Source organism: Meriones unguiculatus, chromosome 7, assembly GCF_030254825.1.
Source record: "Meriones unguiculatus strain TT.TT164.6M chromosome 7, Bangor_MerUng_6.1, whole genome shotgun sequence".
Taxonomy (NCBI): Eukaryota; Metazoa; Chordata; class Mammalia; order Rodentia; family Muridae; genus Meriones; species Meriones unguiculatus.
The window spans coordinates 43,928,746-43,944,848 of NC_083355.1; the positions used below are offsets into that span (position 1 = coordinate 43,928,746).

Below are 16,103 nucleotides of genomic sequence, written 5' to 3' on the forward strand. Positions count from 1 at the left end.
GCTAGGATTGCAGGTGTTCACTGCCGTGCTTTGTTTCAAAGTTGTTCTTTCTCTATCCAAAAGGAGGCGATGGGGACGCCCTGCTGACTTTTGCCCTTTCCCCACTTGATTCTGTCCTGGCCACAGCCCATGGGATGGTCCATCCACATTCAGAGTGAGCCTTCACCCTTCACTGGCTTCTGTATAGATGCCCTGACAGATACAGCTGGAGCTGTGCTCCCATATCTTAGGTGACTGTCTGGTTCACAGTGAGGATTGCCTCACGTGCCTTTAGCAATATAGGGACATCTGAGTTTTTGAGAATTTCCGCTTCTCATACACAGCAGTGAGTATGGATAAATAAATCATTTTGTTGTTTTCAAGACAGGGTTTCTCTGTGTAGCCTTGGCTATCCTGTACCTGCTTTGTAGATCAGGCTGGCCTTGAACTCGCAGAGATCTGACTGTCTCTGCCTCTCTGAGTGCTGGGATCACAGGCGTGCGCCACCACACCCATCAGATAAATCTTTAAAAACAATAATAAATCCAAAAAGAAGTCTACTCTATAGGAATTTATCCATAGGAAATTATCTCATAGCACCACATAGAAGCTGAGCTCTCAAGCAGGTGGTAATTTGCAATAATATTAAAGACTTATTGTGTGTTTGGGGCAGGGTATTTTGCCTAAATGCATGTCTGTGTGCCACATACATGCTTGGTGCCTTCAGAGGCAAAAAGAGGGTGTCAGACTCTACGGAACTGGAGTTACAGATGGGTGTGGGTCGCCATGTGGGTGCTGGGAATCAAGTCTGGGTCCTCTGCAGTTACAGCCAGTGCTTTTCACTGATGAGCCATCTCTGCAGTCTCTCAGTGGTTTTGTTTTGAGACAAGGTCTCACGCTGCAGTCCCGGAAGGACTAGAATTCACTACATAGCCCAGGCTGGCCTGGAACTCAGCCTCTCAGCCTTGCTAGTGCTGCGATTATAGGCACAGAGCGCAACACTTTATGTGTTTACTTATTACTTTGTTTTGAAACAAAGTCTCGTTATGCAGCCTTGGCTGGCCTGAATCTTGCAGTCATATTCCACTGTCCTAGGGTTACAGGCATGTGCTACCATGCCATGCCAGGCTGATGAAGTGATCTTACAGAGAACTACTAGGAGCCTTTCCTGGGCTATATCTAGGCTGAACTACCTTCACCTTGTCTGTATACCTGAGGTGGGGGAGGGGAGGCTTGATATGACATCACTTGGCCCTCCCTATTGTCTTGACCAGCTTGAGTGAGAACATATAATGCAAAAGGAATGTGTTCTCTGAATGTCTTGGGATCTAGGCCCAGAGTGGCCCCTTGCACCTGAGTTGCTTCCTCCAGAAAGGCCTTCCCAAATGCTGATGGTTAGTTGAGGTATCCCAGGGAGTGAGTCACCCCATACCTGCTGCAGATCTTGAGGACAAGCTTTCCCGAAGCAAAGGGGACCAAAGTCTGGCAGCTGCCAGTGGCCTGGTCACTGGCTCCCTTTAGGTGCCCTGGACTGGGCCCCGGGGTTGTGTGAAAATGTAGTCGTCCTAGGGCCACCCTGGCTCACTGAGGATTTGACATTTGGCTTGCCTCCATCTCCTTTGTCTCCCGGAAAGAGCCGGCTTCCCTGCAAGGCCTCCCTGCTCCCCACGCTTTGTGCAGACTGGGGAATTCGCAGCCCTATAAGCTGGTTTAAAATGCCTTTCTAAGGGAACCATTTAGACACACTTGGCAAAAGGCAAATCTCATTAGCCATTGTCTAAGTAACCCCAGGCTGCTGGAGAGTATTGAAGAACACCCTGTTCTTTTGCACGGAGGCTTAGGGGCCCTTCTGTCTAGGCTGAGGGACCCAGGCGCTTTGTCTGTCCTCTCCCTCCTTCATCTCCAGCCTGTGGGAGGGCAGGAGGTGGCTCTGGAGGGTAGCTATAGTGTAAGAGCCTTGCTGTCTCCAACACAGAGCTTTAGGACTCCTTTTTCCTCTTGCTCAATCCACCTTTCACTTTCTCTTCTGCCCTTCCACGCCACGCTTCCCTCCTCTCCCATTTCTGTCCTCCCCTCTCTGCCCCTTGCTTTGTCTACTTCCTTACTTCCTTCAGAAAATGGGTTTGAAGCTTTCTGTAAAAATAAAAATGACATTTCCAGAGCTTTTCAATCAGTACAGGGCAAGTGGCTGATGCTGGCGTTTCTTTTGCAGATAAATCTCTGCATTCAAAGGGCTGGTGTCTGTCTGCTGGCGGAGGGCAGCAGGGGCAGCCTGGGAATTTACCATATGGCCTTGGTCTTCTGTTTTGTTTGTTGCACTTAATTGTGAGCACATGAAAAGAAAAGAGATTGAGGGGAAAAACAGAGGATAATATAATAAATACTCATGCAGTTACACCAAGAAGACATTTTTTGTTCAGATGTTTAGAATGGAATCCAGGTCCTATGTCTACTCCTCAGCACACTCACCTCTCAAAGGAAAATAGAAAAAAGAAAAGAAAAGAAAGGAAATAAGGAAGGGAGGAAGGAAGGAAGGAAGGAAGGAAGGAAGGAAGGAAGGAAGGAAAGAAGGAAGAGCAGTGGAAGCATTACAGACAAAGAAAAGGCCTTCACTCTGCCGCCTTCCTTCTCCTGGGGGAATCACCACCATACATTTAGTGTAACCTCATAAGCCTCCTCCGTATTTCCCTGCATGCATATGAACCCATGAATAATGTATCGTTTCCTTGGTGTGTCTTTTCGAAGCATACTTTAAATGCTGTCATAACGTAATTTTCCAACTTGAGTCTTTTCACTAACATTATGGTTTTGAGATGTATCCCCGCTAATATCCATATCTAGCTGGTTATTTTCAGGTCTGCGAAGGGCTCCATTGCTTAACTGTGCTGCCTGGCTTATCTGCCCCTCTGCTGATGGACAGTTTGACTGTGCTGGCAGACAGATTTGCTCCACGCCTGATTGACAGTTGGTTCCTGGATTTATAATAACGCGGCCATACCTCTCTCTTGGTGCAGATGAGCAGCTTTTGGATCTTCTGGCCATATCCAAATTGCTCGAGGCCCAGCTCTCAGACCTCAGTCAGGTTTTTCTGAGTTTTGCCACCTAAGTCAGCTGCTCCCATCCTCGTCTTAGTTCTCTAAGCACGGGAAGGCTTTGGGGCTGGGCGCCACAGAGGAGAGCTCCATTGAGTGGACTGGCTGTTGGTTTTACCCAGGCGTTGGATGGCGTTTGTCCTCCCCACCCAGCCCTGCTGCCCTTCAGTTCTGATTTTCATGTATTTAATCCATATGTTACATCACTTAAAATTCGAACTTCTCCATATCTCAGCTGTGTTCCTATCTTAATCTACAACTGTTTGCACTTTTCTGAGTCCCTCTGGTCATTGCTCACACACTTACACATAGCTGTAACATGCATGTAGCACTGTGCTGTTGGGGGGGAGCTCTCTTTGCAGTGCATTGCAGCCCTTTCCAAGTGGCCGCACTCTCTGTGATGACTGTTTCCACCGTCACACCATACTGTGCCCCACAGTGTGCCCCGGCTTGCACTTCCTGTCCCAGGATGCCCTTCTCCAGTTTCTCCTACTGCCTCCCACTGGTCTTTGGGGACAGGGACCCCTTAGGATGCTGCCATGTAGATACAGACAGAGCTAGGGGCTTCTCTTCCTGGCTCCTTTCTTCCTCAAGTGCCTGGACCATTTCAGCTTCTTTGTTCCACCCCCTACCCTCCCATCCCCAAACTGTTTCCTTACCAACAGAAAAACAAGAGGACTAAACTGTTTGGTGGACACATGCATTGTTTTGAGGTTTTTCTAAAACCAGTAAGCCTCCCTCAGAAGAAGGGGTTTGACACTGGCTTTGCAGGCCTTTTTTTTTCTTGTGCTTTGAGGGGGGTAGTGGAGGGGACCCCAGCACTGATGGATACTCCAGCTCTCTAGAGCTGAAGGCTTGGGCTGATACCTCTCTGGACATGGGGTTACATATGTTCTCAGCTCAGAAGGTAAGCTTGGGATGATGCAGGCAAGATGCATGGCCTTTTGCTTAGCACGTCTCTGTTGCTGGGGTTCTTCCCTGTATCTCCCGTATCTACACATGGCTCCCACCTTCTGTGCCTCTGCTGTCTCAGGAAGGGCTTTTTAAAACATGAGTGGATTTGTGGTATTTGCTGTCCCTTATGGAACACATACTGCATCCCCAGCACTCAGCTAAGACATTTTGCATTTCCATCTTCTTATCCCTCCCATAATCGAGGGAGGTAGTGTTCCCCATTTGGCAGCTTTGGAAATGAGGCTAAAAAAGTTAAGGGACTGTGAGATCTTCCTTAAAACTGCGGGAATCTGCACCTTTCCCTCAGCCATCCCAACCGGCTTTGCTGGGAAACAAGTGTGGGCCCAGCAGAGCAGCGATAAGCTGCCTCTTTTGTTCCCCCAAGAAGCCCCTCGCTGGTGTGGAAGGTAGTTTGCATGACTGCGTTGGTGAGAAATTTGCTGTTCCCTTGAAGTTTCTTGGGGCTTCCCCCTGTTTTCTCTGAAGTATTGACTTTGGAAAGCCTGCCGCAAGGACTGCATGCAGAGAAGGAAAGGAACGGGGTGTGACACCCTCAGTCTCTTTTGCCACCGCTCTGGGGAAGGAAGAAGAGAAAGGAAAAATAGCTTGGAAACTGGTTCCCAGACTGTCCCTGGCCCTAGCCAGATGCTGGTAGAGTCCTTGGCAAAGGTGGTGGCCTGCAGACAGCCACAGCCTTTGCAACAGGCCGGCCAGTGTTCCTATCCCACTGGGACTAGCTGGGTGGCCTAGTGGTGGTCCCCACAGCCTGTCAGGCTGACTAAGTAAGGTGGCAACTATGTTGCGCCCGGCAGAGCAGACATTGAGGAGGGGAGATCTCCTTCTCTTTGCCACCCTCTGATTCACAGCAGAGTACACTCTTTGAGGGTTCCAAGGTCAAACCCAAGGCCACCTGGAGGGACTGGTGGACATGGGAGCTTAGATGCTCGCTGGGACCTCTCCAGTTCCAGGTCTGATTGTGTGTGGTTCATGCACCATAGTCACTGCTGACATTGCCCTGTCCCTATGAACCTCACGGCTCTGGGGTCCTGTCCTGCCCTGCTCCCCACAGGCCTCAAGAGAACAGCAAACAAATCCCCTCACAGTGACTTGATGGAAAGACAGAGGAACTGGATTCCCGGCTGGCAGGCTCGTCGTCTTTCCTTTCCTGAGCTCTGCCTGTCTGTTCTTCCCAGACCAACTCTGCATCCTGAGCCCAGGCTAAAAGCAGGCCAGCTACTGCGTCTAATCATAGCAGTGGGCGGGCTCAGGTTTACCCAGTGTGCAGAACTGCCCAGTTTCAGAAACACCAGTTCAGAGCAAAGAACCGTGCTGATGCTTTTTTAGAGATGGGGACGTGGCAGTGTGGATCACTCGTGTCCCAGGCTGCCCCAGGTGGCCTCCAGCCTCAGGCTCCCTTTGGGCTGCTGACTCTGGCCTTGTGCTTAGAGACACAGCCAACATGGCTTCAGGCCTCTGGGGGAGAGGTAGCCATCAGGATACCTGGCTCGGGTCTCCTGCTTGAGACTGAGTGCATCTTAAAAGTCCCAGGCATCGGGGCTACAGGAACTGGACTCTCCTCACCTGTTCCCATAGCCCAGCTACTTCTCCTAATAGGTACGAACAAAATGGATTCTTTTTTTCCTTTTGAAGATAGGCCTACCACCGTATGCCCACTGGGCCCCCGCCATGGGGATGTAAAATGTCAGTGGAGCAAATTACTGACCAAATACTTCAGAACCTATCTAAATTGCTCTGGCTTTCATATAAAATTCAGGCTCTGGTCTGCCCCCAAGGGGGGGGGGCTACCTGGAGAGCTCTGCTGGGGAGGGGACCAGCCACCAGTGGAGAGACAAGTGTCCCCAAAGGTCAGGGCAGAGGCTAACTCTGTGAATGGGAGCTCTGGCTAGAGGAGAAGCAGTGGGGAGTGGGAGTAGGGTACAGAGAGCAAGGAGGTGGCAAGCCAAGACGCAGCTGTAAACCAGGCTCCCCCGCCCCCATGTTCACTTGGGGACCTACAGTTAGAGCGCATGCGCTCTGCAGGCATGCGTTCTGGTGCGTTTCTTTCTGCAGTCCAGACTCCCGAGTCCCGCGCCTCCTGGATGGGGTGTTGGATCCTCTGGAAGCGAGCGTGCCAAACGCCTGCAGGGGCCCAGCCGTCCTCAGCCTCCCTCATTTGTGCTGCAGGCCCTCCCTTTCCTACACAGCCCTGCCCTCTGGGGCTGTGCCCCTCGGAGCTAGCTCTTGGGGTAGCCTTGGTGACTGTGTGAGGACTCCTTCACATCTGTTGTCTGTAGCCAGCACTGAGTGGGAGGGTCTGTGGTTGTTTTTGTGCCAGTACCCCTGCCTGCCTTAGATTCTTTGCCAATTGGTGCAGCCTGCCATACCTTTGGGGTCTCTTTAGGGATACCCACCACTGACTATGCTCTGTTCCATGTGTGTGTGTTCATGAGTGTGCATGGGTGTTTGCCCATTTGTGCACACTAGTGAGTGCTGGCTCCTGTGTTCTGCTCTCAGAGTTTGTCATGCAGTTGCTGATGGAGCTGGGAAAGATGGGAACTCAGCCCCTTCACGGTAACACACACACACACGCGCACACACACACACGCGCACACACACACACACGCAGTGAGAATGCCAGAGCACAGACCTGCTCATCGTACCGTGGCGTGACCCCACACATCCCCAGAGTGGTTCTGGAGCTAGTGAGCAACCGCGCTTAGCCTCGACCCAGGGCTTCCCAGGTCGGGAAGATAGGTCCACCCTGCCAGGACGGCAGCCAGCTGAGTGCTCTGTGCTTCCTGTAGGCATCCCCACGCTCATCGTGCTGGACCCCCAGGGGGAGGTGATCACTCGGCAGGGCCGGGTGGAGGTGCTCAACGACGAGGACTGCAGGGAGTTCCCGTGGCACCCGAAGCCCGTGCTGGAGCTCTCGGACTCCAACGCCGTGCAGCTCAACGAGGGCCCCTGCCTCGTCCTCTTTGTAGGTACGGAGCCGAGGGGTAGGGGGAGACAGGTCTGGATGGACCTCTTGTGGGAGGTAGACAGTGTCCCCGCAGCGTCTTTGTGTCATCAACAGTGCTGAGCTGGGGTCTTTGTCTCCCCAGCAGCCCTGCTTTTGACCCCGATGATTTATTCATGGCAGTCCCCCTGTCGGCGGTGGTCTGCAGCAGCCACTGCTCTGCTTTCCCTCTCTGCCACTCCTACTACCAGCTGGGCAAACAGGTCAGGCCTAGGAGGATCCCCAGCCCCCCATGAACGGAACCTTTGTTGGGAAGGGAGAGGGGGTTGCTTGCACGGCAGCTGCAGGGGGTGGGGCCCCCTCGGGCTAAGGCTCATCCTGGGCTGCTTCTGCTGCTGTGCTGTGCTCTGAGGAATGATTCCACTATCGTCGGCCCATGTCCACCGGGTGGCACCCCTGCTCCCCCACCCTCAGCAGCTATGCCTCTCGGCCAAGGAGAAAGACCAGAAAAGTGCTCCCATACTCTGCTGGGATGACTCGAGAGGCTTTCCCAGCTCATGGCCACAAACCTTGGGATTTTGTTGGTCACCTTCTGCTGAACTGCTCTGTCCAGGGTTGGAGCGGCCCCTGCCATCTTCACTGGGGGCCTGGGGAGCACCCGGATGTATTCTCAAATGATCAGCAGACTGTTCCTGTGTAGGAAGGCCTGATGTAGAGAAGCAGCCTTGCAGGGCTGCCCTGCCTGCTGCAGGTCCTCACACCCACATCCCGGGCCTGTTGACAAAGAGCTCTGAACTTGGGGGACAATTAGGAACCTTTTGGCTTTCTCCAGAAATGTGGAAAGGGAGCCCCAGAGAGGCAAACAAGTTGGGTAGCATCACGAAGTGAATTAAAGATGGGGGAGTCCCAGGTGTTTGTGTCCGAGTACCGTGAGCCTCCTGGGCATCTCTGGGTAGACGCCTGTCCCCTCCCTGCTGTACCACTTTCGGGTGCTTCATGGGCTCTTGGCCACAGGCTCCAGCAGCCTGAGCCTCGTGTGTTCTGCTGTGGACCACCCCAGGCCGGCCTGGCTACCAGGTGGCTCTGTCGCATCACGGTCCTGGCTCTGACCGGGAGAAAGGCCGCAGGGGGCTCAGGTGTCGGCAGGGCAGCAGCACAGCCTCCTGTACAGGCGTGTGAAGAACACCGAGACAAGGTCCAAGTGCCGGCGGGCAGGGTTGGGACTGTTCACTGAGCCCATCTGTGTCTAAGTGAGCCCAGTGCAGCTCAGGCCCGGCACTCGGGTCCATCCTGGGTCACCACTATTTGACACCTGAGAGTTTCTTTCCCTGTCACAGATTCTGAGGATGATGGAGAGTCTGAGACGGCCAAACAGCTGATCCAGCCAATAGCTGAGAAGATCATCGCCAAGTACAAAGCCAAAGAAGAGGAGGCGCCACTGCTGTTCTTTGTGGCAGGGGAGGTGAGTGCAGGGGACAGGCCTGACCCCTGGCAAGGCTGGCAGCGGGGGCTTCCAGGACATGAGGAATCTTGGCTCCTGGAGGTCTGAAGGGACCTCTGGGTCTGAGCTGATTGTGCCACACACAGCTGTGAGAGGAAAGGTGTGTCCTTAGTGATCAAAAAACATTTTCTCTCCCCGCTCTCTCCCCAGCCCTTCCTTCTCACTCAGCGGCCTCAGAACATTAGGAAACCCTCCCGGGGCTGTTCCCATGCTCTGCTGGGAAAGCAGGGTCACAGGCATCAACCACCTACCCTACTCACTCCCGTCAGTGGCGCTGGGTCAGAAGCAACCCCCAGTGCTTTGCAAAGTGTCGGCTGGACTAGTCCCACTATACCAGCAGCATGAGCTGAGCTATCACAGGGCTCCTGGCTTAGGACACAGCTGAGACCTGAGGTCGCTCACACAGCGGAAGGCACTCGGAAGGGTGGAAATCGCTGCTATTTCCCATCTGTTGTACCCGAGGCCTAGCCTGGCTCTGCCAGACTGAGCAGGGCACTTCCCCAAGGTTAGATGGCGGGTCCTTAGAGACTCCCTGTGCAGGCGCCCCGCCACCCTGAAGCTTGGGAGCCTGCATCGCACAGGCACTTGCTTTCTGCAAGATGGCCGGGATCAGCAGCGCAGGCGCTCTCCTGGCTCCTTTTGCACATGCTCATTGCCTCTCCTCCCCACCCCAGCACCCCTCTGAGGCCACCCCTTCCCCCACCCCACCCCTCGACCCATCAAAGCTCTTCTTGCACAGGTCAGAACCTCCAGTTGTCAGAGCCTGCACACTGTGTTGGGATCCCAGGAGAACCCCGGGCAGACAAACGGGAGAGGCCAGACACCCTAAGCCACCCATTCATCACCTCCTCCGTAGCTGCCCCTGGCTGCCCTGCTGGGCCCCTCGCAGGCAGCTCCAGTTGCCCTGCCCAGCCCTGGGGTGGAGGGGAACAAAAAGGGTTCACAGGCTCCTGCCTGGGGGCTCACAGCCGCTCCACACAAAGCAGGCAAGACTGCTCTGCATGTATTAAACTCTAACCCCTAGAGAATGGCTCCTAAGAAAAGATGGGTGCGGAAGAGAAAGGGCCAGGCTGGGGCGGGGCGGGGCGGGGCGTCAGGAGCAGAGCTGAGACGCTTTTTCCAGTTTTCTGTACCCTAGGCGCCTTGCCAGGAACCTCACCTGCTGGTCCTCTTTGTGCCTCACCTCTCTGACTGAGAACACACTCATTATCCTGTTCCATGGATGAGGAAAGTGAGGCACCAGCAGGGAGAAGGCCAGACCCTCCTAGGCAGGGCTGGGCTCTGGGAACTGTTTTCCTTTCACAACCCAGGTGTTAGGGATGAGACCTGGGCTCCATTTATGTCCCTTGCCAAGGCCACACAGAAGGTAGGCAGCAGAGAAGGAGCTGGGTAGGTCACTGTGGCTCCAGGGCCAGGGCTCTTCCTCTTCTGACAGACGAACCAGAAAGCTCGGCAGAGCCCCCGTGTCAGCCAGCCATTGCTCCACAGGTGCCAGTCTGGGCAGCTGACTAGGTTCAACCCTCTGTCCTTATGCTCAGTAGCAAGATAACCTGGCACGGAGTCAAGGTGGGCAGCCTGGGACAAGGAGACGGACCATGGGTGTTAACTGAGCCAGCACTGTGGCCTAGAGCTGGGGGAGCCCTTTTATTCTTGTTTTCTGTCCCAATTCTGTCCCTTGGGACAAGCAGTGGTTAATCTGAAGTCTTCGTGGACATTAAAATTCATTTCTCTCTGGTTTGCTCAGAGGGGAGCCAGGGCTGGGCGGAATGGAGTTCTTGGTTTGGTCCAGGCCTCCTGACAGGGTGAGGTGGCCAGTGTTTGTCCAGGTGGTTCCCTCTGTTTATCATGAAGGGTTTAATAACCCATGAGGAGGGCTGAAACTGGCCATCAGTGCCCAAGATGTGGAAGCCTCCAACCTTACGGGAGGCATATGCTATCTCACAAGGTGGGAAGATGTCACTCACAACCCTCCTTAGCGTCTGAGCACGCGGTGGATTTTGTCTGAGGACCCAGTGAGCCTAAGTTTCATGCCTCCTGCTCACCTTCAAGTAAGACCCCTTTCTCTGCAGGGCGACTCCAAACTTTCCATTAGAATTAGAATATTATGCGTTATGCGGTGTGAAGCCCTGTTTCCCGTCAGCCTCTAAAGGAGGTCTGTAGCGTGAAAGGTCAAGGTCACCTCAGATAGTTGCTTCTCCGTAAGTGCTTCCTTGTCTTTGGCCATGTCTGCCTATCTGGATGAGGAGCACCTGAGCGGGCGGAGCTCGCCTGGATGGAACGCATGGCAAAGCACTGCTTCCTTCTCAGACAAATGCAGTGAGGTAGCTTCCAGGCTGGCCGGCACCCCCTGCCTTCCTCTGAGAGAGGGCACAGGAAACAGCTGTTTTCATAGAAAAACCTTCCAGAGTTGAAATCCTGACGGGCCTCAGATAATCCACAGTGGGGCTGCAAAGACTTGAGAGCTGGTTGCAAGACCAAGCCATTAGGGTTTCATAACTTAAGAAGCAACTTTCAGGCTCGTGAAGAAAGGTAGCCTGGATTGGGGGTGCCGGGCAGGTGGACATCCTTCTCCATAAGGCAGGGGAGGGTCCTCACCCTTCCATAGGATCCCACACTGCAGCCAGCTAGTGCTGCCCCTTTCCACGCTCCCTAGGGACCAGGCTGAGGAGACTCTCTGGTTAAAACTTACTGGTTTTCTTGCCCCTCTGGCGACTTCCAGGATGACATGACTGAGTCCCTGCGAGATTACACCAACCTGCCCGAGGCTGCGCCTTTGCTCACCATTCTGGACATGTCAGCTCGGGCCAAGTACGTGATGGATGTAGAAGAGATCACCCCAGCCATTGTGGAGACTTTTGTGAATGACTTCCTAGCAGAAAAGCTCAAACCAGAGCCCATCTAGTGGGCTCTGGCCTCCCGAGACAGTATTTAAGACACGGTCTCTCCCCTTCCTCCCCTCCGCCCCTGGACTTTTTCAGCGCATCCTGAACCACAAACCCAAGTGTCCAACCTCTGTGGTGCCTTGTTTCTGCACTAACAACTCAGCTAGCGCCCAAAGGTGCACATCCTCACGGCGGTGGCGGCGGAACCCCCGCGTTCGGAGACGGCTGGGGTTCTGGGAGGATGGCATGACCAGCCAGCACCGGGACTGCCGCACTCTCCTGGTCACTAGCTCTTGGTAGAGGACCTGCCAGGGTCTTCTGCAGAGTGAGCAAGCAGGGACAGTGGATTGGGGCTCTGCCTCTGGGGTTGGCACACACACCTGTGACACTCGTACCTAGGGAATAACAGAGGAAGGGGCGTTGCCTCAGCGGACATCGGCTGAGAGCTGTTGGTGAATACATGCTCTGTAAGGACATATTCTTTCTTGGTCTGAAGGGAGAACACCACGTCAGTGGGTTCTTGGGCAGGGGACTTCCAAATCTGTAAGGAAACTTGTGGGTGTTTGTTCTGGTGGGAAAATGAATAGCTGAGCTAACCATTCATAGGACGCTTACTGTGTGATTCGTTTCTTGATCCCCCTATCTTTCTTCCCTGCCCTGGACCACCCCCCAGATTTCTACCCACACAAAAACCTCTATCTTGGAATGTTGGTAATGAACTCTCCCTCCTGGGTGTCTTTCCAAGGTTCAGCCCTGAGTTCCTGGAGCAGTGCCGTGGGTCTCTCTATGGGCTGCTTCTGTGCCTGAAGTCACTGGACCTCTGCAGAGGCAGCTCAGCCCATTCCTGTTCCACATTCTTTTCAAACTGGATCAAAAAAAGCAATGAGAATTTCCTTTTCTCTAGAAACCTGAAGAAAGGGCTGTGCTCTAGGGAGGAGTGAGGGCAGAGGGCATGCCAACTAGAGTTGCCCTTGATCTCCTTTGCTCGGCCCAGGAAGCTGAACTGACCACAAAAACGGAAACACCAGCTCTGTTCCTTAGTCTGTCACAGTCTGGTGTCTCACAGCACCTGGGCCTCACCCTTAGCTCCGCTCCACACTACCAGCCCAAACCACTTATTTTCCAGTGGTCCTCCCCAACAAGCTGTTGACCTGTTCCTTGCTGAATTGGGTTGTTGATTTGTAGTTCAGAGGTACAACATTAGTTGGTAATTAGTCTGTTGGATGCCGCCAGCCTGAAATACAATCACCTAGAAAGAAATAAAGCCAGCGTCCCTGGACCTTACCCTTCACTCGTCTCTCCCTGTCCTTACTGATGAGTCTTTTTCACTCGAGTGCTGTATCTGGGGTGGGGAGGAGAGGATGTAGAACCCTCAAGAATCTAACAAGCTGGGACTGGGGATGAGAGTGTGGTGGTAGGGTGCTTGTCAAGCATACACAAGGCCCTGAGTTCAACACACACACAACATACACACATCCACATACACACATCCACATACACGCATGCATGCGTGCACACACACAAGTGTGGCCATCTGTTTCTCTTGGTGTTCAGAAAGCAGGAAGCTCATTGGAAGCTCAGTTCTCACACTGAAGACCCTGTCACAGACTTTGCTGTGCCCTTTACTGGGAAGCTGGGCGGCACGGGAACCATCATGGACCTCACTTCGAAGAGTAGGGCAAGGTATGGGCTGCCCAAGCCTAGCTCTTTCCTGACAGTGGGGGCTTCTCTGTCAGTATCCCTGAGAGGGGGATGAGGACCAAGGTGGACTCCCTCCCTTGGAAGATGAACAGGTTTCTGTCCGTGCCCTGTGTATGATTGCTTTGAAGGAAAGGACGGTGTCGTCCTCGGCAGCTAATTATCTTCGTGGACAAAAGAAAGGCCAGTCAGGAGGTGCTGTTCGTGGCTACAGGAGACACAGGATCTCTGTCGTGTCTCGGTGGTCTGTACCGGGCTGGTTCTTAGGCAGCCCTCCTCACTCCTGACAGCCGGATGCAGCCCCAGAACTCCGCCTTTAGAGTGGATGTGTGGGGCGGTCAGCACCGATGGGGACAGCTTGGTTCTGTACTGAGTGGGAGAAAGTGCCATGGAAGGCTCTTTTCTATACCCTAGTGAGCAATCCCTAAAGGTGACTGCAGCAGACCAAGTGGGTGGCTATCCCCCGCCACGCAGCTCCGAGACACCTTCAGATTCCCCTGGCTAATTGGAAACAGGCTAAAATGCCAGCTGTGACACACACCCACAGGCTTCTGCCGGCAGCATGGGAAGCACCATGCCTGCAGGTCGACGTGGAAGGTGGCTGTAAAAATGCCACTGACTTCCCAGGTTTGTGTTCAGAATGACCTCCAGACCTCCCACAACAATTTTTTTTTCTTTTAATTTTTTGAGACCAAATCTTACTCTGCAGTCTGTGCTAGCCTAGAAAACACTGTATAGCCTTGGCCACTGTGTAGGGTAGCCTCAAATTCATGACAATGTTCCTGCACTGCAGGCTTTCAAGTGTTGGAGCTAGAGGTGTGAGCTACAGTGCTCAGGAAGATAAGACATTTCACCTGCCTTCACACATAAAAGACCAAAAGGATAGCCTGGAATCCTAGCACTAGGGAGGGAGAAGGGAGGGTCAGAAGTTCAAAGCCAGCCTAGGCTTCATGACAACACTGTCTCAAAACACCAAAAATAATAAACAGATCCATACAAGGAAAAGAACATGTGTTGGGCTAATGACGGAAAAGGGCAGATGGAACCAGCTCCCTGTCTGAGAGCCAGGTGGGGTCTGCTCCGCCCTGCCTGCCACGCATTCTTGAAACCAGTGGCCGTTGCTTGGTCCAGCACGCAGAGCCAGCGCGGCTTTCTTGGCAAGCTTCAAGTGGTAATTTTCAGCCAGACTTTGTTTTTTCCTGTTGCCTAATTAAAGACACTAAAAAGCTGTTCCCCCTCCTGCTCCCATGCTCAGGGCGGCAAACTGAATCCAGCAAGGAGAGAGAGAAATATGGCTTGGGAACGGCTCTGTGGGACTTGCAGCGGTGTTTTTTTAAAGGGAGCAAGGAGAAAACATGGGCGGGCATGTGAGGACACGCATGTAAAAATGCTTCACATGGAGTTGACACGCAGGGAGTGGCCGGAGCTAGCGTCTGGCCCTGAATGCAGAGGCAGTCCCAGCCTGTGCACAGAGCCCTTTCTTTTGCCAGCCTGAGCAGACCTGTGCCTACCCAGCACCGGAACACCAGTGACGGCAATGCCTAGGGACGGCAACGCCTAGGGGCTGCAGAGGTTTCCGAGCGCCCCTGTCCACGCCCGGTCCTGTGGGCCCAGGGGCTGACCAGAGCGCCCTGAGCCCTCCAGGATCTTTTGTCCCAGGATGGTTATACTGAAGGGATTACTTCCTCTCCATCCCTCACTGACCATGCCTCCAAGCAGGCTGCTTAGGGAACTTTCTGGGGACCAGTGTTCACTGATTTCCTTGCTGATGGCGACAGCCTGTGGGCACGCGTGGCAGACTTTCCAGGAACAACAAGCCGTCTGTGGAATTACACAGTGGTCCTGCCTTATGGCTGGGACCTCTGCTACAGGGAAGTCAGAAGGTAAGAGTGTTTCCATCTACCTCATGGTGTCTCAGTCTCAGTCTGGGGCTGTGATAAACACCCTGACAAAACACCTTACAGGAGTTCATTTTAGCTCACAGTTCCAGGATGCGGTTGTCAGAGCCAGGAGTCACTCTGACATCACAGGGTCCAATGCTGCCCCTCAGTGGGCAGGTCTCCCCGCCTTAATTAAGTGAGACAGATAATGCCTCAAGGACGTGTCCATAGGCCAGCCTTCTCTGGAAGTTCTCGGTTGAGATTCCTCTCCCAAGTGGTCTAGACACTGTAAAGTTGACCGTTAAAACTATCAACCACTGTGTGGGTCATACCCCCTCCCCAGTAGTGTTTTGGAATGCTTCCCACACCAGGAAATGTATTAAGTGATGTGAGTAGAACTCATTAAGAGCAGCTGATTTCCTTTAAAAGTTCCAACCCTGCAAAGCCTCCATCCCTACAGGCCAATGCCCAAAGTGGGCTTCAGTGGCCTCAGGGCTGGCTGCTCGGACCTCAGATAACAATCATATGGACCAACTGAAAACGATGTCTTCCCCAGCTGCTCTGGGCCGTGGTGTGTCCTCTCCTCATCCCAGCTGAGTGACGAGAGCCGGGTGACCCCCAGGTGCCGCTCTGGCTCCCACCTCCCAACTTTTGTTCCCACTCATCCAGCAGCAGCTCTGGTCACCCCAACTCCGAGGCTTCCTGGGTAACATGACACAGCTGGGAATCTCTGTACAAAGTGGAGAAAGGCCAGCTCCAGGCCTAGAACACTGGGCCACCGAGCACCAGTGGTGCCCCTTGCGGCTGTGGCCCAGACGGCTCGCAGCTCCTCAGATCCGACGTGGCTCCATTCAGAGAGAGTTCACTGGTTAATCTGACTCCTAGTTTATTTCATTTGTGTTCACTCACACTGCCTGAAAGCAAAACAAGGTGAGCGGCTGGAGGTGGGAGGCTCAGGCCTACAGCCCAACGCATGCTCAGAGAATCCAGGTAGACGCTGCTCCTGGGACTTCGTGTGGCCCTAGGTGCACTTGAGCATGAGCGGCAGAGACGTCAGGGGTGCCGAGCTCTGGAGCAAGCGGCGGAAGCTCTCCCGTACTGTTTCGCCCCGCGTGTCCAAGTGGCCAGGATTCCCACCAATCAGCTGCTGGATGAGGG

General features: G+C 53.7%; 1 protein-coding gene across 2 annotated transcripts in view; it reads left to right on the forward strand.

The window, feature by feature from the left end:
• Nxn (nucleoredoxin) overlaps positions 1 to 12,658 on the forward strand; it is a 134,087-nt gene extending 121,429 nt beyond the window's left edge. Inside the window, exons 6-8 of one of the 2 annotated variants that reach the window (XM_021636646.2) lie at positions 6,830 to 7,009; positions 8,322 to 8,446; positions 11,205 to 12,658. In XM_021636646.2, the coding sequence (XP_021492321.1) occupies positions 6,830 to 7,009; positions 8,322 to 8,446; positions 11,205 to 11,387 (488 nt within the window). In that variant the 3' untranslated portion in view covers positions 11,388 to 12,658. The remainder of the gene's footprint in view (positions 1 to 6,829; positions 7,010 to 8,321; positions 8,447 to 11,204) is intronic. The other variant, XM_021636734.2, reaches the window with a different exon arrangement.
• The last annotated feature ends 3,445 nt before the right edge of the window (positions 12,659 to 16,103 follow it).